This window comes from Drosophila navojoa, chromosome 2 (genome assembly GCF_054131105.1).
Source record: "Drosophila navojoa isolate 15081-1374.11 chromosome 2, UAZ_NAV_1.0, whole genome shotgun sequence".
In the NCBI taxonomy this organism is placed as follows: domain Eukaryota; kingdom Metazoa; phylum Arthropoda; class Insecta; order Diptera; family Drosophilidae; genus Drosophila; species Drosophila navojoa.
In genome coordinates, this window is record NC_142890.1 from 11,382,282 (window position 1) to 11,404,434 (window position 22,153).

Consider the following 22,153-nt stretch of genomic DNA (forward strand, 5'->3'; position numbering starts at 1 on the left):
TGGTCTGTGGTGAATTGGAAAGAATCTTGGAAGTTGATGCCGGTTTTACTTATCAGCCCTGAAATCGCGAGTTTCGTCAACAAATTATTGGATTTTTAAAATTTGGTTTGACAATACGATTTTAGAAATGTTCACTTGCACTTATCATGACAAATCTTAATTTGAACACAATCCTGCAAAAAGAGTTGCATCCAATCTAAGCAAATGAAGCACTTTGGTTAAAAAAAATTTTGGCGCGCTAATTTCAAATAATAAAAATCAATAATAATCAATTATTATGGATTTTTATACTAAATTAAATAAGTGCCCAATTCGACTGGATGCTTCGCTGAGATTATTAGACATAAGACGGCTTATAAGGTAATAACAAAAATATTTACCTCTCGTTAACCTTATCGAATATACATCGAATAGCTATCCAGCCCTGGTCCGCATACAGCCACGCGTCGTGGTGTCGTCACGTCGTCTGGTTTATGTTGTAATTTGAACAATTTAAAGCCCACCACAATTGAAACAGGATGCTGTAAGTAGTGAAATCATTTTGAATGTATATCTAAAAACGCAAAGCGTAGATTCTGTGCACAGGTAATCATAATTTAATTTTATGTGTCATTGCAGCCCTCAATTGCATAACAGCATTTTTGCATAAGTGTGTGTGTGTGTGTGCGTACGGCCAGGGAGGAAACACACAAATACATACTAATCGACGCAACGTTTGTCATTTCATCTGGCTTGCTCATTAATAATAACTACTATAATCAAATTCGATATACGTTGCATATTGCATTTTCGCTGGACCTAATTGATTAATTGTATAAATTGGCTGGAACGACGCCGTACAATTGTTTTGGTTGCCACCTATCGTATACATCGATAACCAAGCATATGCGATAGTTAGGCATCATCCACAGTATTCGTTTGAACACGGTTAACAGAAAACTGTGCACACCATTAGTAACAGCTTAGCAACTGTTAAGTTCTTGGATGCCAGAAATTTAACATTAAACAAACAGTGACACTTACATAACGCGCAGTCACAGTCGTACGTCGAGTGATATGGCCGTGTTTCTGATCAACATCTGCAAATTCAATGGCTGTTTTAAAACTTTTCCAAGTCTGAACGACTTAATATCACACATCGAGGGCACACATATAGGCAAGTATTTAAAATAACAACAATTAGTGCGATAAACAAGTGCGAAAGTGTTTAAAATAACAATGACAAACAACATTAATTAGTCGCGTGATGAGCGGGACGGCATTGTATCAGACGCCGCTGACATAGTCGGCACTCTGTGTTTTGTTTATTTAATTTATTTATATGTACATAGTATATACAGGTTTGTCAGACTGTTTGTGTGTGTGTGAGAGTGATTGCTTGTGAGTGTGCATATGGTCATTAAATTGTAGGTAAACTTGTGAGAGTGCATATAAATATACGCCCGTTGTAGCGTTTCGGTGCATGAATAAAATATTGTTTTCGTTCGGTATCGACTGCCCAGCCCTGAAAACAATTTTAGCTATGAAATAACACACACATTTGTAAATGATGGCAAAGTATATTGCTGCAGTGCAATAATATCAAAGTGTGCCATGGAAAATCAATATGGCCAGGCCTTAAATACGCACGCACGTTTTAATGCGTACGCGTCGTCGCCTTCAATTGAAACAAGCGAGCGCATTCACAATAGGCGACAAGCCAAGCTGAATTACCTGTGCCGCAGTCACAGACACACACACTGGCTAATGTCCATTCGTGGCATGTACAGCATTCATTCCATACAATTACACATACAGATGTATGTATATGTCTGCATGTATGTAGGTACGCTTGGCTTTGATACGCCAAGTATACAAGTGTGAGCGAGAACGCAGTTGCGTGGCAAGCAAAAACAACAAAAGCAAGCAAAAAGCCGGTGATCCATTAAACAACAACAATACATATGTGTTCGTTTAAGTATGTGTGTATGCGTGTGCCTGTGTTGGTGAGCCGCCAGCGTAGCAGTGGCAGCATCTGTACCCCAGCCGGCAAGGGCAAGTGAGCGCCTTTTCTTGTGTGTGTCGGGCTGTGTGTGTGTGTTTGACCTGTCTTTGGCTTGGGTTCGGGCTTGGGATTTTAGCGCGTCTTTTGCAGGTGTTATCACCTGTTCGGCACAAGTACCTCATCAGTCGAGCAGTGACAAAACTTGTGCTCCAGTTGTACCCACGCAGGTAATCAATTCTTGTCAATGCTGCGGCCCATTCACACGTGTCCGATTACGTGCATTTCACTACTGTGAAAGCTCGCTTAAGCGAATAACCTACTATTCTTCAATAAGAAAAGGTATATAGACATACATATATAAAGCTATATATAACACCCAATATACATAAATTTATAAAGGAAGCTAGAAAGCAATAACACTCAAGGGAAATACTTAGGGTTCATTCATGCGATTTGTTACTGTAAACAAGTTACGTGAACCGAAGCCGGCTAGCGTGGATGAGTTAGATGTTAGTGTTGGAAAGCGACAAAACAATGCTACAACTAGGCTAACCGGGCTTTCAACAAAAATATGTCTAATTTTAGACCAGGTACTTAAGTGGCAGCGACGCCAGTTTATGTGTGTGTGCGCTGTTTGTGAGGGGGTGGAAAATCAATAAAATTAAGCTCAGTGTTGCCACTTGGCTGCAATGGGTGTTCGGGCATAGGGGTTGTGTGTGTTACGTGAGCCCAGGGGGTGTTTTACATAATGGTGGTGCGAGGCTCGGGGGCTGTTTCAGCCCATTTATTTGTGCTTCACTTATATTTGTAAATAATTATGTCTGCATACTTTATGTTGAAATTTGAGTGCACATCGTGACACGAACTGGCAGCTGTTAAAGCGAACGCGAATTAGTTGGCACGACTTCACACTAATTTTAATCATCGAAATCAAGATAATGAATTTTAAAAGACGATAATAATAGTATTAGAACCAAATCGAATGGTATAGGCATTGTAGATAAGCGATAAGAGATGAGCGAACATTTGAGAGAAAATGTATAAGCCTGACAAAATAACAACAAAATATATTATAAATTCAGAACATATTTTATTACTATTATTAATCAGAAAGCCCAACACGCGCTCCTCTCTAACGTAAATATAGGGGTGGCATCTTGCTCAGCTGACTATTACAGCTATAAGTAAGCAGCTGTTTATTGTTGTTGTCGTTGTTGTTGCTGCTTTGACTGCGGCTGCGACTGCTGCTGCTACTGGTATTGGTGCTTTGATAACGGTCAGCAGCAAATGGCGTCGTTGACAGGCGTTCGCTGGCATTACATAAAATTGGTATGGTTAATGGCGTCCACGCCCACGCACGTCCCTTGGCCATATATACATAAATGTATATGTACGTTGAAATGAATTTATCTAATATAGTTGTGTGCCCACAAGCTTTCAGTGAGATATCAACTCGAAGGACTTTTGCCATTTACTGTATATGCATGCATACATATATAGTTTTTATGTGTGTGTGTAGATGTATGTAATTGCTTGGCCCAGTTGGTTAGTTGTCTTACGGTTATCGCATCACAACATCTCTGTACATGCTTTCAGTCGTCAACGGCACGGGAGTTGGGAGTTTTTTTTTTCACGATTTCCTTTTGCTGTTATGGCAACGCCGTCGCAAGACCTTCAAGTTTGTCCTTTGCACAGTTGCCAGGCACCTGTTGTGTATACACACATACACTCGCACATATGTGCATACATCTGTATTTATACATAGATATAAATATGTACCTACATATACATATCTATAAGCGCAACGTGCCCTGTTGATGTATCGATAATTTGTGCATACTGTGAAATGCAATATGCCGTTACATATTTTGCAATACGTTTAGGTCGACATGTGCCAGGCCGGCGCGGAATGTTGTTAATCCAATTTGTTAAACAATTTTTCGTTTCCAGTCAGTGACATTCTGGACGCTCATTATCAAATTTCGATATGAGCATTGCACAAATTTTGCACGCCCAAAAAGCAAACACAGAACATCTGTATATATATAGAAAGTATATGCATATATTGTATATATTTTTGTGTATGTATAATTATTATCTGCAAAGAAAAAAAAAGTAATTCTGCAACAAGTGAATGACTCAGATGACGACGCAAAAGCAATAAGAATAACAGGAATAACAGCAGAGAGTATCGTTGTTTATATTTATTTTACTTTTAAAACTGCGAACGTATGGTAGCGATACACGCATACAGAAATATAAATGTATATCTGTATAGATCTATATAGTATATTAAATGTGTGTATACGTATAGCTAAATCAACTTTGATTCAAAACAAATGTGCTGCAGTATTTGAAAATTTGATAAACCAACTGTCAGCTGAATAATTGTCACCTAGCGAGAGAGGCTCATGTGAGAGAATACCAAGAAGTGCTGGACAGACGGACGGCAACGATTGCCTAAGGTTATCAACTATAGAAATAAAATAAAAACAACAACAGTAACAATAACAAATCATAACAACAATGACTGTACAAACAACAAAATTGTAAACTGATTTGAGCGTAACAAATGACGCTGGCCGGGCGGCAATCATAGACATAGACAAAGGCAAACCAATACGCCACTCCGATTTCATCAATCAACAAAAATTAAATACAAATAACTGTTAGCCATAAATTGTTAAATAACAGTTTTAAAATTCATATTTGCTTTACAAGTACGTGAGTCGCCTCATTGGGAATATGTCAGCGACTGCAGGGCACGTAGTCATCATTTTAGTAATAGCAACTGATAACGCACACATTAGTAGAGCTCTTGCGATATATGAGAGATATGTACATTTACATTATGTGCGCACATATGTTTCTCAATCAATTTTCTAATTTTTCGCATATGTTTTATATTTGTTCATATCGAATCGCATTGCATTGTTATCGGCTCATTGTTATCGCTGTGTGCGTATCCAACGATAAGAGATGGGCAGGATATTCCGATTACCTGTTGCGCCCCAATCGATTGCATTTCGTCTGCAGGCTGCCTCTAGTCCACAGAGTGAATGTGATTGGTTGCTTGCACTAAATAGTAATGCCATGTGCGGTCGCAGAGGTTAGGTTACGCACACATGCGCGAGTAGTGAGCCAATCACCTGTGCGCTGCTGTTATGCACTGGGTTGATCAAGCAAACTTTGAGCTTATGCTTGTCGTCTGCTCGCACGATAAGATAATCACACACATGTGAGCGCCTGTGTCCCGGATCCCCGGCACATACCCCTATGTACAACAATTAATATACATATGTATATAAATACATACATGTATTTGTTGGTGTGTGTCCGCAATCACAAGGCCCCCATAAAAATGCGTCAGCAACCGCATTACGAGCACTGTGGGCCACTCGGAACAGAATATTACAAGCGCTTACATTTATTTGTTTATTTATTATTTCAACTTTTCAATGGAGGCAAGTGCTGGGTCTGTTTCGTGTTTCTATCCATATTGGAGATGAAAGTGTGTCGTGTTTAAATCTCTGACACGATATATTATAACGATAAGATAAAATCCAAACACAAAACAACACCCCAAATGTGGGTATATACCCATTCTTGAACTAATGATCTTTAAATTGCCGAAACAACCTAAAAACCCGTCTGAGTGTTACAATGAGATTAAACTTGTTTCAGTGCTTAATTAAACCATATATTTATACAGAATCAGCATATAAGAAATATTTATACATATATTTATAATTTGTGGCATTTTGAAATAATTTTATTGTATGCAGGTTACTTGTCTGTGAACCCGTATCGGGTGTCATTATTAGGTGGAATTATTAGGTGTTTGTATAAAACACAAGCCATACTCATCCATCATTCTTTCGCCCTCCTCTCTGCAGACTATGATCCTCAGGTGGTCGAGCAAAAAGAGCTGGCACCGCCTGCGTCTTTGCCGCTGAGCTATGTGCTCCGCTACATCTCAGATGATGCTCGAAAGGAGCCATCCACTTTCCTAATCAACAACACCAGCAGCAACAACAACAGCACCAGCAACGCCGGCAGTGGCAATGCGGGCAATGCGGAGCTCAAGCGCAAGCTTGCGATTAAGCATCATAGCTATAGTATGTCATCGTCAAATCGCAGCAATACGCCCACAGGTAAGCATCGCATATATTCATTTATTGGCTTGGCCACTGAACTGATCGCCTTATCTCGCACTTTGCAGGCAGCGAAATGGACGATGATGAAATGGTTGTTTCGGAATCGGAGGACAGCAATGACTCTTGGACCACCGAGGAGTTTAGCTCTGAGTTCATTATGCGTTATGGCAGCAGGTGCGTTCCATTGAGGAAGCATTATGTATTAAGCTATAATCTGTGTCAACTTTTGCAGGCATTCCGGTGGCGGCAGCAATGGCACGCCCGGCAATGAGAAACCGTTTGCGTGTCCCGTTCCTGGCTGCAAGAAGCGTTACAAGAACGTGAATGGAATTAAATACCATTCGAAGAATGGCCACAAAAAGGACGGCAGGTTAGTAACCAAATACATGTCAGCAACAAAAAACACACAAAACTCATTTGCCCATTCCCATACAAATTCCCACAGAGTGCGCAAGGGCTACAAGTGCCACTGCGGAAAGAGCTATAAAACGATGCAAGGCCTGAAAAATCATGCGCTTCACACCCACAACTCACAGCCGGAGAGCGTGCTAACGACGCAGCAGTTAGCTGGCTTAGCGGTAGCCGCTGCAGCGTCAGCAACTGCCGATAATGTGGGCAGATGCAAGACCGAAAACAACAACAGCAGCAATGGCAGCAGCCTGACTGGAAGCAACAATGCCAACAACAATGTTGGCCTGCTGCAGCGCAGCAATTCGCCATCGCAATCACTGGGCTCGCTGAGCCCATCCAGCAGCAACATGTCAAGCAGCACCAGCGCCAGTTGCCATGGCGCAGGCAGTTTGGGCAGCAATAGTTTGTCCAGCAATGCTGCTACTGCCAGCAATATGTTGCAGCAGCTAAGCAATGGCAACATTGTGACTGTAACAAATTTGCCACAACAGCAACAGCAGCAACAACAACAACAGCAGCAGCAGCAGCAACAACAAATGAGCGTCAGCACTCAGTCGCCAAGCGTAACAGCAACAACAGCAACAGGTAACAGCAACAACAGTTTAATGCGCAGCACACTCGGTTTAGTATCCATTAAGGCCAACAACAACAACAGTAATGTTGCCGCTGTTGCTGGCGGCAACAACAACAACAACAACATTACCAAGTCCGTTAATTTAATAGCCGCCAATGCCACGGCCAACAAAATACTCAAGTTGGCCACCAATGTGGCAAACGGCGTGGACATTGCACAGCAACACAAATTGGTTGACAGCAACAATAGCATGTCGAAGGCCAACGGCAGCAATGTAGCCAACGTTGCAACAGCTGTGGTCCCCAGCAACTGTAGCACGCCCACTAAAATCACGCTGCCCAACTTGGTTAACCTGGGCATACTGACGCCGGCCACATCGCCCACCAAGAACACACAGACGCTGACTTTCACTACCACGGCCGCTAGTCAGCAGCAGCAACAACAGCAACAGGCTCTGGTGGCAACACTCACGACCAACATGTTGCAGCAGAACCAGAAGCTGCCAAACATAACCAAGACCAACATATTGCTGCTGCAAGAGCCAACCACAGCTAGCACCCATCTGATACAGTCATCGTCGCAGCATCACCAGCAGCAACAGCAACAGCAGCAACAACCACAACAGCAGCAACACCAACATGTGCTGCCCATTAGTCCCACCAGCAGCAGCAGCAGCAAGAGCAGCTCACCCACACCGGCCCAACAGCAACAGCAGCATAAAAGCCCAAATGCTGCTGTCCTGAAGCAAAAACATGTCATGACAGCGGTGGCTGCAACAAGTGCTTCAGGCGTCGAACCCATGGACACAGATGAGGCACCAATCGTGGCCAGCGATGCATTAATGTTGACGGACAGCAGTCTTTGTTCAGCGACTGCAGCTGCTGACGGCAAGGATCTTATGCCATCGACAATTGCATCGGCCGTCAATTCGGGCACCATCACAGTGGCAGCCATTGAAGTTGTTGGTGCCGGCGTTGTCAACACCGAAACGTAGCCTATACTCAAGCAGCTACTAATGCGGCGCCAATGCTCGCTGGAGGCGACGCCGGCTCCACCAACTTAAACAGCCAGCGTCGCTTCTCGTATACGAACAAAAACAACAACAACCACAAAAACAAGAAATGAAGAAAACAAACCGGAAGAACAGCAAACATTCTAACAATACACTGTAAAAGAACAACATAGTTCGCACTGCTTAGTTAATGTACTCAATTTGTAGTTATAACTTTAAGGTACGCCCCACCCCTCTGGCTGATAAAGAGTTAGAAAGTGTGTGTCTGTAGAGGGGTGGGCCGTCGACACTCACCAAAACCCATTGGAAAAACATTTTTTAGACTGCTTTTTAAATATTTTTTTCGGCTTATATTGACCAGAGCGTATATAAGTTGTGTCTTTAAAAACATTTGTATTATGTATTATGAAAACGCGAATCGTACAGATTGTGCAATATGATTTTGTATACAACACTTTAGTTAGCGATTAACGGCTGATCTCCATTTAATTTAATTAGACATAATAATATATAGACGAAGCGATTGCATATATTTATGCGAACCATTGTAATAAACTGCAAAACTTTTGAATTTAATTTCCAATCTAACGAACACTTTTATTGTCAGAACCAGACTCTATATGCCTCTATATAGAGCATGCAAAAGAAAAGTATTATTTATATTTTAAGAATTAGCAAATTGAACTTCATCTAGAATATTACACACATTTTAACATATATATTAATATATCCATCTGTACTATAAGCATTAGCCCACAGAGCTCACATTATATATATATATATATTAAGTTAACACACATCTCGAAAGATACTTTCCACTTTGGTGCAATAATTTATTTTGTATTTCTCATCTCTCAGACTAAACACAAATTATATTTCTGTTGTAATCGTTTATCTTTTGTTCTTTTTTCATATATTTGGTTTGCCTTTTGGTTTTTTGTTTTATGATTTCGTTACTTCTTTTCCTTTTCTCTCTACCTATTGCAGAAACCTCTTACTCCTGCTCACACAACAACAACAGCAACAGTAGCAACAGCAACAGCGGCAGCAGCAGCGACAGCAGCAATCAACTTGCCGCAGCCAAGTTCAATCGGCCCACAGCAACAGCAGCACCAGCAGCTGCGACAACAGCAACAATGCCAGCCAGCAAGCCGGCAGCGACCACGCCCATGCAAATCTCGTACACCTTCATTGAGCACAAGTATTCGCTGGGCTTCAAAGAGAAATTCTTTTCGAATCTGCGTGCCAGCCGCAATGGAACCTTGTCTGGGGGCAATGGCGATCAGCTGGCAGCAACTGCTGCTGCCATTGGGGCAGAGTCAGTGGGTACCGCAACAGTTGCTGGTGGTACTGGTGGCAGCAGCAATGCCAATATGCTCGGCGCTGTTGCTGTGGGTCAGATGTGCGCGCTGCAGAACGAGCATATACATCAAAATCTCTACAAGAAAACAATCAATTAAGTGTCAGATCGGATCAGATCGGACCGCATAGAGAGCGTTGGCTGTGATGAAATAGCACTTAAGTAAGGCATTAAGTCGGAGCAAGAGGATTCCCCAATAAGGCAGTAGAGAATTAGGCAGAGCAGACCGAATTTGATTTTTAAAATACATAATTTTCTATATAATTGTTAAAGCCGCTTCACACAGTACACCCAAACAAAACTAACCTAAAATTGGCAGAAAGCAGCAACTACAGCACACACCAAGCAGCAGCAAATGTATTCATTTATATATAAGACCTATCTGTCTCCCTCTCTATCTCTCTTAAATCTGCACTAGAAAATTCAAAAAAAAAAAAGGAAACCCCATTTAAAAATTAAGCATAAAATTTAGTGAATACATTTTTGAAGGTGTTTCTTCAACTAGTCATTATCGTAGTTAAATTAAATATTTTTGATTCACTTATTGAAATGTATGTAGCCAACTACTACGTCAAGGGTTTAAACAATTTCATTTTCCACGTAGTAATTGGCTAACAGCATTTTTCATAACAAATTCATCATATTGGCAAAATAAAACACATTAGCAAAATTTTTCGTTAGGCGCAAAGTTAAATTTGCCAAAATATACTTCGAGTAAAAAAAATATTATAAAACAAAAATATTGTATCGAATATGCAAGCCAATAAAATAGCTAGCTACAAATTAAATAAAAAAAATTGAAACTGAAGAAATACAAAAAAAAAAAAATAATAATAATAATAATAAATGAGTTGAAGCTTTAAAGCTTCAACTGTTTCCGTTTAACACCCACAATAACTCGTATGGTAGTTATAGTATTATATGATATAAATTAGGAATATATATTTGTAGATATATGTGCGTATTTTAACATTTAATTTATATATTGTTCTCTATGTGTGTGTCTGTACGATTATCAATTGATCTAATGTTTGTCTTAATTACAATTTTCGATCGTCCTTAAATGTAATAAACATAACAATAATATAATTATATATATATACAGATAGCTATATGTTCTATTTCTATGATGTGAGTCATATTCAAAGTATTTTATGCATGCATACAAAATTAACATTAATAATTAGAAATTATTTAAAGAAAACAAAAACAAGAAGGAAGAGAAATCAGGGATGTGTCAAACCACGCCCCAGCAATCAATAAGAAAGAAAAAACTGTAATTGGGTTCCTTATGTACGAATAATGCATAAAATTTAAAGGATAAAAGAAAACATGAAGAAACTAAACACGAAACAGAACAAATTAATTGAAATTTTAAATATATATATATTATATATTACATATATACAATACAATATATATACAAGCATAAACGTAAATATACATAATACTAAAATATATATTATATATATAAATATATGTATAGGAATACATAATAATAGTAATATAGTATACCTAAAGCCGCCAACCGCCAAACAACAACAAATTTTGAAGCGCATTTGCGAGACGCCCAGCGTCTAAAATTAGACTACAACTAAATCCTAAATAAATGTGCGTCCCCCTCCCTAACCCTATATAATAATATATATATACAGTAGATCCATAAGACCACACGCTTATGCGGCCTATTATTGGCTGATATAGTTTAGCTACCAACTTTTATATAAACAAGAAGGAAAACTATTGCATGCTTCGGCCAATCGAAGCTTACATATCCTTGCAGATTGTTTTTTTAGAAATCAAGATTTTTCCAGAAGCACATTTCTCCTGTCACTGCATAGAAGTTAGGCCCCCAAACTTTCCCATCTGTTCAACCGATCTGCAGGGGTGAATGAAAAAGTTTTTGCGCTAAGGATATATAAATCGGAGATAGGCAAGAGCGAAAAAAAAAACAAACTTTGAAATGCAACTCAAAACCCTCTAATGAAAACAATAAATTAATTATATATATACATATTTCTATATTTAAATGTATTTCATCTTATATAAGACTGCTGTTATGTTCGTAAATATATTTAATATATATTATAATTAACGAAAAATATAAACCATACAAATAAAAATGAAGAAAAAAACAACAAAAATGAATAGTTAATGTATTCATACTCTACCTATATACATACGACTATGTACTATACTATATGCATATATGATATAATGTACTGTAATTAACTAAACTTCGTAATTATGTATATGTAGAGGATTAATTGAAGCGTATGTGTATGTAACCAACAAATCAATCTATATATTGAAACAAGGGCTAAAGTTGTAGAGACTTGAAATATGACGGGTTTAAATATCGAGTAACCAAATTACATCATCATTATCATTATCATCCACAAAAAAAAAAAAAAAAAAAGGAAACAAAAACAAAGTAGTAAAATATTCTCTTTTTGCTTTATGTGATCTATATATACATATACATTGGAACATACATAACTACACACATATACATATATCTATATATATGTACAATAAAAAATGTCCTTGGAAAAAAATCAAACATTTTTTTATCTATTTCGGGGATATACATGAACTGAAATTATTAATCAACAAGTTTTTAGTATTCTCCCTCAAAAATAATATCCAATAATTTTTGTTCATAGAACTTTAAATAACAATATATTTGGTTAAATACTTGAGTATCTTTTAAATATGTTCAATTCTAAACCGAGCGTATCTGAAGTTTTCTACAATAACTACATTGGTGGAATGTTAGGTTAACGTCTTGCTTCAAGCATGCCAATGTAGTGGCCAATTTTCTCGAGGAGTACGGGATCGCGGATCACTTGCATCTTTGACTGGAGCTCATAGAGGCTGTGCAAATCCCGTTGCTCAAAGGCGCAATCGATGGACTCCTCGTACAAGCTGAAATGGAATAGTTTCAATAGGCATATACCCAGAATATATCACAACAAAGAAATTACCCAGCTCGCGTATACCAGTACACCTTGCGCTTGTCCGGACAACGTTGAATATATGTTTGTGCTTCTCGTACATTTTCCTGCTGCAAGCAGACCTCCACGAAGGGTTCATACCCAATTGGGCTTTTCTTGCTCTTCGAAAACTTCTCCAGCTCTGCCCAGTTGTGTTTCTCAGCCAAGGTAAGTATTCTCAACCACCAAAACCTGCGATCAGGGACCTTATAATCGCTTTTGATCTTCTCCGCCTCCTTCAGCTCGCCTATTTTCAACAGCTCGTACATAGTGTCATGTATGGATAGACCGTTGAATTCAGTGGTGCCAATGTGCTTGGTCGAGAGAGTCTTCTGCAGCTTAAGCATGCGCGCCGTATCCGCGCATAGTTCAGCCTCAACAGTGCATCTGCCCTGTGCGTAGCTATTGCCAATATTGGACAGATTCGATTCAAGACCCTCGCTTTCGAGTGCATTATAAAAATGATACTCAGCAATAGACTTGTGATCATCTTCGGTGTTGTAAATATCAAAAAGTGCTGTTCGACTGGACTCCATCATAATCTTCTTGTACATATTCAGTGCCAAAGGATATTCTCTTATGATCATCTACAAGATTGAAGCAATTAGTTGTGAAAATTAAATATATGAAAAATAGTTCAATTTACATGGAAATTAGAGAGCATCATTTTCTTTTTTATTTCGAGCAGAACTTCCGTAACCAGTTCCGTATCGCCAGATTGTGTGGCACTCGCCACTGCCCGATCGAATTTGCCCATTTTCAAAAGCAATGGCACATGTAACGAGGCACGCGGCTCGAGCTCCAACAGCTTAATGGCCAATTCACTGCGTCCATTTTGATAGGCCTTTTCTGCTATATTGCAATAGGAAATGCCCTCGATTGAGGGATTCTTGAATTTCTCCGTTATCTTGCGAGCCACCTCATTATCATCTGAAAAGAGAAACATGAATAGCTACAAGAAATAAAGTACTGTGCCTCATCTTACTCTGATCATTCATGACCTTATGGTAAGCCCAATGCTCCAAGATCCAAGATTCGGGTAATTTTAGATGCTTGGCCACCTGTATGGCCACGGCATAATGCTTGCGAAAGACTAGACGACTCAAAATCACCTCTGGATTAAGATGAGAGAATCTGCAAAAATATATTTATAAGTGGATATTTAAGTTATTTAAATGTCTATATATTTTACTGCTTATAGGTCAGCGGCATGGCAATTTTCTCATGGCGCAAAGTATTTAAGACTCTCAATATCCTCAAGATGCGCATATACTCTTCGGGATTATGTGATGGTATAAAGCCCTTGCCAAAATAAGCTGTCTGAAATGGAAGGCATTGAAAGGGTATTGATGTGAATACGGATATTCAATGGATATACAACTTACTCGCATTAGACTCTTCTGGGTTTCGGGGCAGAATTCATATGCTGCAGCCTCGATGCACTCATTAACAGCCAATTCAATGTTTGACCGGCACATGCTTAGATATTCATCGGACTTGTAGGATTTCTCCTCGAACTTCTTTTGTGCCTCGAATAGGTAGCTCGCTGGCGCCTGGCTATTTACGGCAAATATGTTCTGTACACACTTCGGCAGACGCTGAATCATTTCATGTGAGGTTTGGCTAATAATGCGAACACCATCCATTTCAGCGACCAGAAACATGACCGGATCACTGGGAATTTCGCTCCTGTCTGCATTGCGGTTAACAATCAGGAGATATGAGGGATAGGAAATGACAACAGCATCTGCGTCGCTATTATGGGTATTCATGATCCATTCAATTTGCAATGGAATATCCTTCCGGCCAGTGTCGAACTCGCAGTACTTCTGCCGCATGTCGACGCTGCCCAGCCAGAGCAAACCGGTGTTGGTGTATAGCGCCAAGTGCTGATGGTTGTACGAAACAGAAATCTTGATAATCCGATCATGAGGTTTCTCAAAAAGATTTGCCGTCACGGTGCCCACAGATTGGCCGTGCTGCAGCTTGATGACTTCTCGTTCACGTCCTAGCAGACAGTAGCTATTGCGACCCTCGGTTACAATTTCCCAGCACGAACAATTCGCATTTGAATCTGACAAAAGTGAAGTTCATTTAGTTTAATGTGCGGTAAAAATCTCATTGCTTTTCTCACTTGGTATATCAGGTAACTTTCGCTCAGTTTTGTTGCTGTTCTGCTTTAGAAATATGCGTCCGGAAGTTGTCATAACGGCAACACCAGTGCCAGCTGCGGATTGAAACACTTTGGCCTCCACGATCTTAATGACGCTCGCTTCGCCGCCAATGCTATACGATTCCTTCTCATTTCCAAACAGATCATAGACAAACACTTTGGCGTTCTCCAGCACACAGATGAGCTCCTCAGTGTCGGACCAGCCCATCGAAATCAACTTGCCATGGTTCCACTGCATTTACATATATGTATATAAATATAAATACCCACTTGTTGCTCGTTATATCAGCTGCTTACCAAAATATGTCCAGTCTCATTGCCGCTGGTATCAAAAATCCGAATCATCGGTCTCGCTGCGCCTCTGACGGGCACCAATTTCGTTGCATCTCGTATTGCAGCCAAAGGACCTCCGTAGGGGGCTACTGCAACTTGCATGTATTCCAAATCAAAATCGATCGGCCAATCAGGTGTTGCAAGCTCAACTTTTCTGTGGGCGTTCGACCGCAAGAGAGAGATATGTATATATTTTTCATCAGTGAAAAGTTTAGTTTACTTTATTCCTCACCTGTAGTAGTCCGGCCGCACTTTAAACCACTCTCCTGTATTGTTCATAATCGGCATGATTAAGTTAATAAATATTTAAATACTTTAAGGAAAAAATAAACAGACGTAGTGCATTTTTCCGCTACTGTTGTTGGTCTGATTAGAGAATGCAGAAGTGGGTGTAACAGTTACTTGTCACGAATCGTAGTTCCATTAAATTAATCGTATTACGATAGGTCACCATAAAATTGAAAATTATACCAAGTAAATAAAGTTATGGTTATAGCTATAAATAAACAATTCATTAACATTTTACAATTACTGTTTTACTAATTGTTTTCTTGTTTAAAATAGTTTACGATAGTTTTGATTCGTGACAGCATTTTCCGTGTGTGAGCCCCTAACATATTCAACGCTGGTTCTGCACATGTGAAAGGCCAATTTCAACAGGCAGTATTATTTGTCACAGCGTTACGCTTTAAACAACTTTAAACATTACTAGTTTATTAACAAATGGCAGACACAAAGCAAACAGTTGTTGAGGGCGTCGATGCACTCACCCTAAATGGCAAAGCCGACGCAGAGACTGTCGAAACGGCGACGGACGCTGGTGGCGCTAAGGCAGGAGCAACAACCACAAACGCTGACGATGTGGTTGATCCATGGAATGTGGCTAGCAGCAGTGATGCAGGCGTCGATTACGACAAGCTAATAAGTATGCAACACGATTTTGTGGTCACTTAAATCTTGAAAATTATCTATATATATAAATATTTTGTATTGACACGTTGCAGAGCGTTTTGGCTCGAGTAAAATCGATGAGGAACTTATTACACGATTTGAAAAAATCACAGGAAAGCCAGCTCATCATTTGATTAAACGCGGTATCTTTTTTTCGCATCGTGATCTTCACTCAATTTTAACGCTAATCGAGCAGGGCAAACCATTCTATTTGTACACGGGCCGAGGACCCAGCTCTGGGTCCTTGCATGTGGGTCACCTAGTGCCGTTTATTCTGACAAAGTGGCTGCAGGAAACGTTCGATGTGCCGCTGATCATTCAGCTGACGGACGACGAGAAGACGCTATGGAAGGACCTGAAAGTCGAGGAGGCTATCAGGTTGGCTCGTGAAAATGCAAAGGATATTGTGGCCATGGGTTTTGACCTGAACAAGACTTTCATATTCAATAATCTGGAGTTTATGGGGTAAATACATATGCGTACCATATACACTTTGCGCATAATCGAATCGTTTCCTTTCCAGCAAATGTCCTGCGTTCTACCAGAACATAATTCGAATTCAAAAGTGCGTCACTTTCAACCAGGTGAAAGGCATTTTCGGTTTCGGCGACTCGGATATTATTGGCAAGATTGGATTCCCCGCCGCGCAAGCAGCACCCGCCCTGTCAAGCACATTTCCCTTTATATTTGGAAATAAGAAAGTTCACTGTTTAATACCCTGCGCTATCGATCAGGATCCATATTTCCGAATGACTCGCGATGTGGCCCCACGACTGGGATTCCCCAAATGTGCGCTCATCCATTCCAGCTTCTTTCCGGCTCTGCAGGGCGCCAAAACGAAGATGTCGGCGAGCGAGCAAAACTCGGCTGTATTTCTGACTGATACTCCTAAGCAGATCAAGAATAAAATCAATAAATACGCATTTTCGGGCGGACGCACCACAGTTGAAGAACATCGTCAACTGGGTGGCATTCCTGACATCGATGTCGCCTATCAGCTACTCAAGTTTTTCCTAGAGGATGACAAGAAGCTCGAAGAAGTGCGCGTTGCCTACAGCAAGGGTGAAATGCTGACAGGCGAGATCAAAAAGCTGGCTATTGAGGTGAGCTGCAGCAAGAACTTCGACTCAGAAATAAACTAATTCTTCGATTTCCCCACAGACTCTTACGCCCATTGTGGAGCAACATCAGGCAGCGCGTAAATTGGTAACGGATGAAGTGCTGGATAAATATTTTGAGATCAGAGCCCTGAAATTTGGAAGCTAGAGCCATTATATATATAGAATGAACATTGTTTACACACAAACGTATTTATTGATTTGTGTGTTTGCCGCACAGCTGAAAGCTTGTTGCACACACACACAAGGCCCACGATGCGCTCGCTATTTATTTACTAAGCAAAATTTTGTGTTATTATTTTTATAAGCACACAGAGCAACAAAATGCAAACAAACCAATAAACGGCTACAAACTGACCCACTTTGGCTAGTTGTAAAATAGCTGTAAAACTCCAGGCTCCAAAAACGGGAATAGCGATTGAGCCGTCGCGTCGACTCCACTATTTATATACATATATATATATTTCATATATTTGTATATGGTGAATATATAGCTACTATTCTGACGCAAGCATCTGGTAAAGCAGCTAAAATAATATATTTCCGACTCGTCGCTGCGAAAAAATGTAATAATTTCCGTGTAATCCGAGAGTTATTGAACGCATTCGATTTCTGTTTCGCTCATAATACTATAATCTTAATAAAGCGAGTAATGAATTTAGCTACAGGTCGAGAGTACTAGTTGGGCCCACGATGTCTATGGGCCAACTATACCTGAAGTAATATAATTGATATACAGATATGTACATGTATAGGTATATGGAAATGTATGTTTATCAAACCCTATACTAGTGATGGGTATATGTATTTGACGTATATACAGGTAAGTATATATGGGTTTCTTTTTATTTCATTTTTTTTTTTTTAATTAACCCAAAACACTTGTGTTTACACGCGTTGAAAATATATTTATGTATATATGTATATCTATGTATATATTTATACACATGTGTGTGTATATATAGAGCTAAAGCCAGCCTCTATACGGAGCGCGGTCGGTGCGCTTGTGTATATCATATACGAAGAATGCTGCTGCAAAGAAAAATGAACTCAAACTCAAGTCGAGACGACAACGACGACGACGACGACGTCGACAACGATCCATAAAGCCAGTTGCCCATAAGCCAAACGCGACTTCAGCATTGCACACGCGCATCATCTTCGATTCTCCCTGACAATAGAAGGAAATTAAGCCGCAGTCACCTTTGTTATTATCGGGGTTGCTGTTGTTGTTGTTGTTATTGTTGTTGTTGTTGCTGCTGCTGCAGCGACAGGTAAACAAAAGGAAAAGCCGACACACGTAGCCGATCACGATCCTTGACTGTTGACACACGTACCACGAGACACTCCATCAACTGGCTGACGCCATGGACCGCAGCTCCACTGACGAATGATGAATAGCTAGGAAAAACAGTTTTCATTGCATACACTTCTAGTGCAGCTCATGCATCGACCAGAGAATATTCTTAAGCGACAAAAACAAAATCGAAAGTGGGGATCATTGGCCAGCGACAGGTCGTCGGCAGCGAACGTCAATCGGCTTAAGCGATGAGCGATCAACTGTTGAGCGCTGCCACGGACGACGATCCACCGGCACTGATACCGACGCCGGTGTCATTGCCCAGCGCCTATGTGGACGCTGATGCCTCTGCCGAGCAGCCCGTGCTCCTGGAGCTGGGCGCCGCTCAGCCGCCGGCAGCGAATCTCAACTATTCGCTCTCGCCGGACGGCGCTGCGATGCTCACCTATACAGCGCCCGCACACGCTCACATCAGCTATTCGCCCACATTGATGTCCAGCTACGAGAAGCAGCACACTCTCGGCTTGATCGGGCCGGCAATTGGTGGCAGCTCCGCCTACAGCATCAGCATACCACAGACCGTGTCCATGTGGCATGATGGCTGTGCGCCGCCTGAGCCCAAGCGCAGCGAACTGGTCGCCGTGCCACCGCCCACATATATGACCTATAGCGGGGGCAGCAATGGGAGCGGTGGTGTCGCTGGTGCCGTGGAGGTGGAGATCGCCAAGGAACAGAATCCCGCATGGCGCGAAAAGGCGCTGCAAATGGAGAAAGACTACAGACGCACGGCCTGTGATCGAGAGCGCACGCGCATGCGCGACATGAACAAGGCCTTTGATCTGCTGCGCTCCAAGTTGCCCATCTCGAAGCCAAATGGCAAGAAGTACTCAAAAATCGAGAGCTTACGGTGAGTGAATCATGTGTGTAATACATGCATCATGGAGCTGATCAGCTAGCTTCCCTTTACAGCATCGCCATCAACTACATCAATCATCTGCAGGCCATGCTGCGCGAGAATCACGTGCTGCCCGAAACCGAGCTGGTTTCGTTCAAGTGCAGCAATCGCTCCCTGAACTACGATGGCCAGGGCCAACATCTCAATCCCTCCGCTGGGTATGACTACGAGAACAGCGCCTCGGCGGCTGCCTCATCCCAGAATGGCTGCACCTGGAGCGGTGGCAGCAGCAGTTCCCCCAACTACGAGACCAACTCCAAGGATCATTGGAACACGTAGCCAAGGTTTGGGCTAATCAGCACAATTCACGTGCCATTGCCAAAGAAAGTTTCGGAATATGGTTAATTTTCATCATACAGTGACTCCTTTTGATTTGTAGATATCGTATAATACCAGTGTACCATGGCTAAACTTGACCTGTTGTTCAGTTTATAAAAATATATAATTTAATATGAAAACAAATTTTTTTTTTATGAAAAATTCTAATTCTTGACAACAAATTCTACATAATTTTACATTATTATACCAAAAAATTTATATAGAAAAAATGAAATCTCTTAGTAATAGCAATCCTGAAAAATAATTATATTTAATATCATTTTTAGGATTTAATTTGATTGACATTTAAATTAATAAATATTTTAAGAATCCAGTTATTTTTTATATAATACGAGAATTCTTGTATTAAATCGTGGATAAAGTTTTTAGGCTTCAGTGTCATAAATTAGTATAACTCTAGTTGGGCCGTGCTTATTGGAAACCCCATTGTGACAAAAATTTGGTTGATCAAGTTAGAAGTTCAAAAAAATACTGAACACCAGCCCGATTCCTCCGTTGCCAATGATAAACATTTTAATAATTTAATTGTCGCTACAGCAATTGTCTTTTTAGGTTATATTTATTTTAACTTTACGCTTTAAACATTTTACAGTTGATAATTTACATAAATTGAAAAAAAGAATTGATTGTTTCGATAATATGTTAACCTAAAAAGTACAACAAACAGAAAAAATATATAACAAGTAATTATAGTTGATAATGGAATTGCTGAACTGCACTTTAGATTAATAAGTTTGTAATACTTATTGTATACTTTATGGGTGGCATACACAAAGCCAACTACACACTGTTCACACACGCATACACACAATTTGTCCGCTAAAGAATTGAATGAAGAACAGTATTGGGTTTTTTTTTTTAGTTTTTGAGTTGACTTTTTCGCAACATAAATGGGGCGAAATAACAAAGGATGTGGAAGGTTTTCAGACGCTGTTTAGCATTTTGGCCAACGAGCGCTTAGTTGTCCTTCTTCATTCTTGTGGAGGTCATGCGGTAGATGATGGAGTCACGGCCGGGATCCATGGAGCCGATGGCATAGCAGATGGCCAAAAGCGACAGACCGAATATGACCATGAACCACAAGATGATGTTGAAAATGACTGGATAATCTTCGTTATAGTAGACGGCGAAATTGTATTTGTTATCGTCATCGGCTGCGATAGCTTCGCGCTTGTTGCGGGAATTGGTTTCCTTGTCTGTGGATAGAACAAAGAGCACCGAGTCGCTGGACTTCTGTGCGGCAGCCAGAAGACGACTGATGGCAGCAGAGATCAGCTTGTTGGCCTCGTCCACAGCAAGAGACTTCTCTCCATGTGCCTTGGCAATGCCGTCGACAGACAGGCGAATGAGCAAAACGTTGGACGGTTTCAGCATCTCGGCCAAGTTCTCGGAGGCGGCATTGATGAAACCAATTTCCTGCAGGAACTGCTTGTCAGCATTGTGCAACGTGGGGTTCAGGTGCTTGGTGGGCTTAGCAGCGGGCGTCTCGAATTCGCCAAAGCAAGCCCTGAAAGCTTGTACCTTAAAAGGAAAAATATAATTGATTAGATAAGATTTGACCATGAGCTACGCTAACTTACGCCCTCATCGTATTGGTCGAAGTTAATATCGCAGACGGGTTCGTTGGCTGCCTCCAGCTCAGCGGCCAGGGCATTCAGCGAATGTCCAGTATTGGAGCCCACCAGTTCATAGGACTTTGCATTGCCTGTCGTTGTCACATGGCTAAGGCCCTCCACATGCACGGCAATAACGCCCTTGGCCAAATTGAAAGGATCGTTAATGGTCAGGCCAGTCCAATCAGAATCACCAACGACGGGGTTGCCCATGGAGGCATATAGCACATCGCCGACATCGCGACTGTTCAGGGGATCAGTGCCCTTGAAGCTAATCGCCTTGGGGCTGTTCAGCACGGTGAACTCGCCAGCGGCATGAACTGTGGAATGTTTTTAATAAGTTTAGTTTCTATTTTAATACACTTAGTATAGTAATACACTTGGAACTTTACGATTCTGCGCAACCAGCAGTCGATGGGGCTCTTTCAGCCACCTCCACCCTGATTAGCAGAATCGATGCGAGTTTTGATTAAAGAATTTACACAATTCAAACACATTGCACGCTTTGTAAACATATTATAATCAATATTTGAATAGATTTACTTACTTGCTGCTATACATAATGAAAAAATGAGTACGTTTTGCAACATTTTCATTTTTCTGCCAGCCTTTTAATCATATGACGAACAACTGCACATAGAAAAACCTACTACGCTCTGACTGTCATGTGATGGGTAGAAGAAGTGGTCGCTATCGAAAGTAGCTCATCTCTAATGGCCAGGGCTGTCGTGGTTTTGCAGCAAGAAATGTCAAATACTGTGACGTCACAAACTATCCACAAGAAGTGGTATACCAGATATATAACAGTATTTAATACTGTTCTGCAACAGTCTTCGCCATAATTATATACACATATAAGCCATCGCCATGCATTTAT

At 40.7% G+C, this 22,153-nt stretch overlaps 5 protein-coding genes across 9 annotated transcripts; 3 read left to right on the forward strand and 2 right to left on the reverse strand.

The window, feature by feature from the left end:
* Positions 1-374: 374 nt before the first annotated feature.
* Positions 375-11,621, forward strand: LOC108658848 (uncharacterized). Of its 5 annotated transcripts, XM_089259088.1 has the most exons (7): positions 375-523; positions 619-1,156; positions 5,881-6,138; positions 6,207-6,315; positions 6,374-6,511; positions 6,587-7,137; positions 9,126-11,621. In XM_089259088.1, exons 2-7 carry the CDS (start codon positions 1,057-1,059, stop codon positions 9,596-9,598), a joined length of 1,629 nt encoding a protein of 542 aa, XP_089115214.1. In that variant the 5' UTR covers positions 375-523; positions 619-1,056; the 3' UTR covers positions 9,599-11,621. The 5 variants fall into 5 exon arrangements, with proteins under 5 accessions (XP_089115214.1, XP_089115208.1, XP_089115196.1 ...); XM_089259082.1 differs by lacking the exon at positions 9,126-11,621 and having other exon boundaries at positions 6,587-8,714; XM_089259079.1 differs by lacking the exons at positions 375-523; positions 619-1,156 and adding an exon at positions 5,154-5,448 and having other exon boundaries at positions 6,587-7,577.
* Positions 11,622-12,151: 530 nt separating this feature from the next.
* Vps16A (vacuolar protein sorting 16) lies at positions 12,152-15,399 on the reverse strand. The gene is made up of 9 exons (XM_018111380.2): positions 15,233-15,399; positions 14,965-15,154; positions 14,629-14,899; positions 13,880-14,568; positions 13,687-13,814; positions 13,480-13,628; positions 13,141-13,424; positions 12,486-13,081; positions 12,152-12,426 (listed from the first exon to the last, which is right to left on the reverse strand). The coding sequence occupies exons 1-9, from the start codon at positions 15,286-15,288 to the stop codon at positions 12,279-12,281; spliced, it is 2,511 nt and encodes an 836-aa protein (XP_017966869.1). The 5' UTR covers positions 15,289-15,399; the 3' UTR covers positions 12,152-12,278.
* Positions 15,400-15,571: 172 nt separating this feature from the next.
* Positions 15,572-17,426, forward strand: TrpRS (Tryptophanyl-tRNA synthetase). Its single transcript, XM_018111401.2, has 4 exons — positions 15,572-15,925; positions 16,005-16,416; positions 16,475-17,054; positions 17,113-17,426. The coding sequence occupies exons 1-4, from the start codon at positions 15,724-15,726 to the stop codon at positions 17,215-17,217; spliced, it is 1,299 nt and encodes a 432-aa protein (XP_017966890.1). The 5' UTR covers positions 15,572-15,723; the 3' UTR covers positions 17,218-17,426.
* A 164-nt stretch (positions 17,427-17,590) lies between these two features.
* On the forward strand, positions 17,591-19,788 carry sage (salivary gland-expressed bHLH). The gene is made up of 2 exons (XM_018111472.3): positions 17,591-19,276; positions 19,339-19,788. Exons 1-2 carry the CDS (start codon positions 18,618-18,620, stop codon positions 19,601-19,603), a joined length of 924 nt encoding a protein of 307 aa, XP_017966961.1. The 5' UTR covers positions 17,591-18,617; the 3' UTR covers positions 19,604-19,788.
* Positions 19,789-20,203: 415 nt separating this feature from the next.
* ATP6AP2 (ATPase H(+)-transporting accessory protein 2) lies at positions 20,204-21,994 on the reverse strand. The gene is made up of 3 exons (XM_018111429.3): positions 21,824-21,994; positions 21,244-21,596; positions 20,204-21,184 (listed from the first exon to the last, which is right to left on the reverse strand). Exons 1-3 carry the CDS (start codon positions 21,870-21,872, stop codon positions 20,621-20,623), a joined length of 966 nt encoding a protein of 321 aa, XP_017966918.1. The 5' UTR covers positions 21,873-21,994; the 3' UTR covers positions 20,204-20,620.
* Between the last annotated feature and the right edge of the window lie 159 nt (positions 21,995-22,153).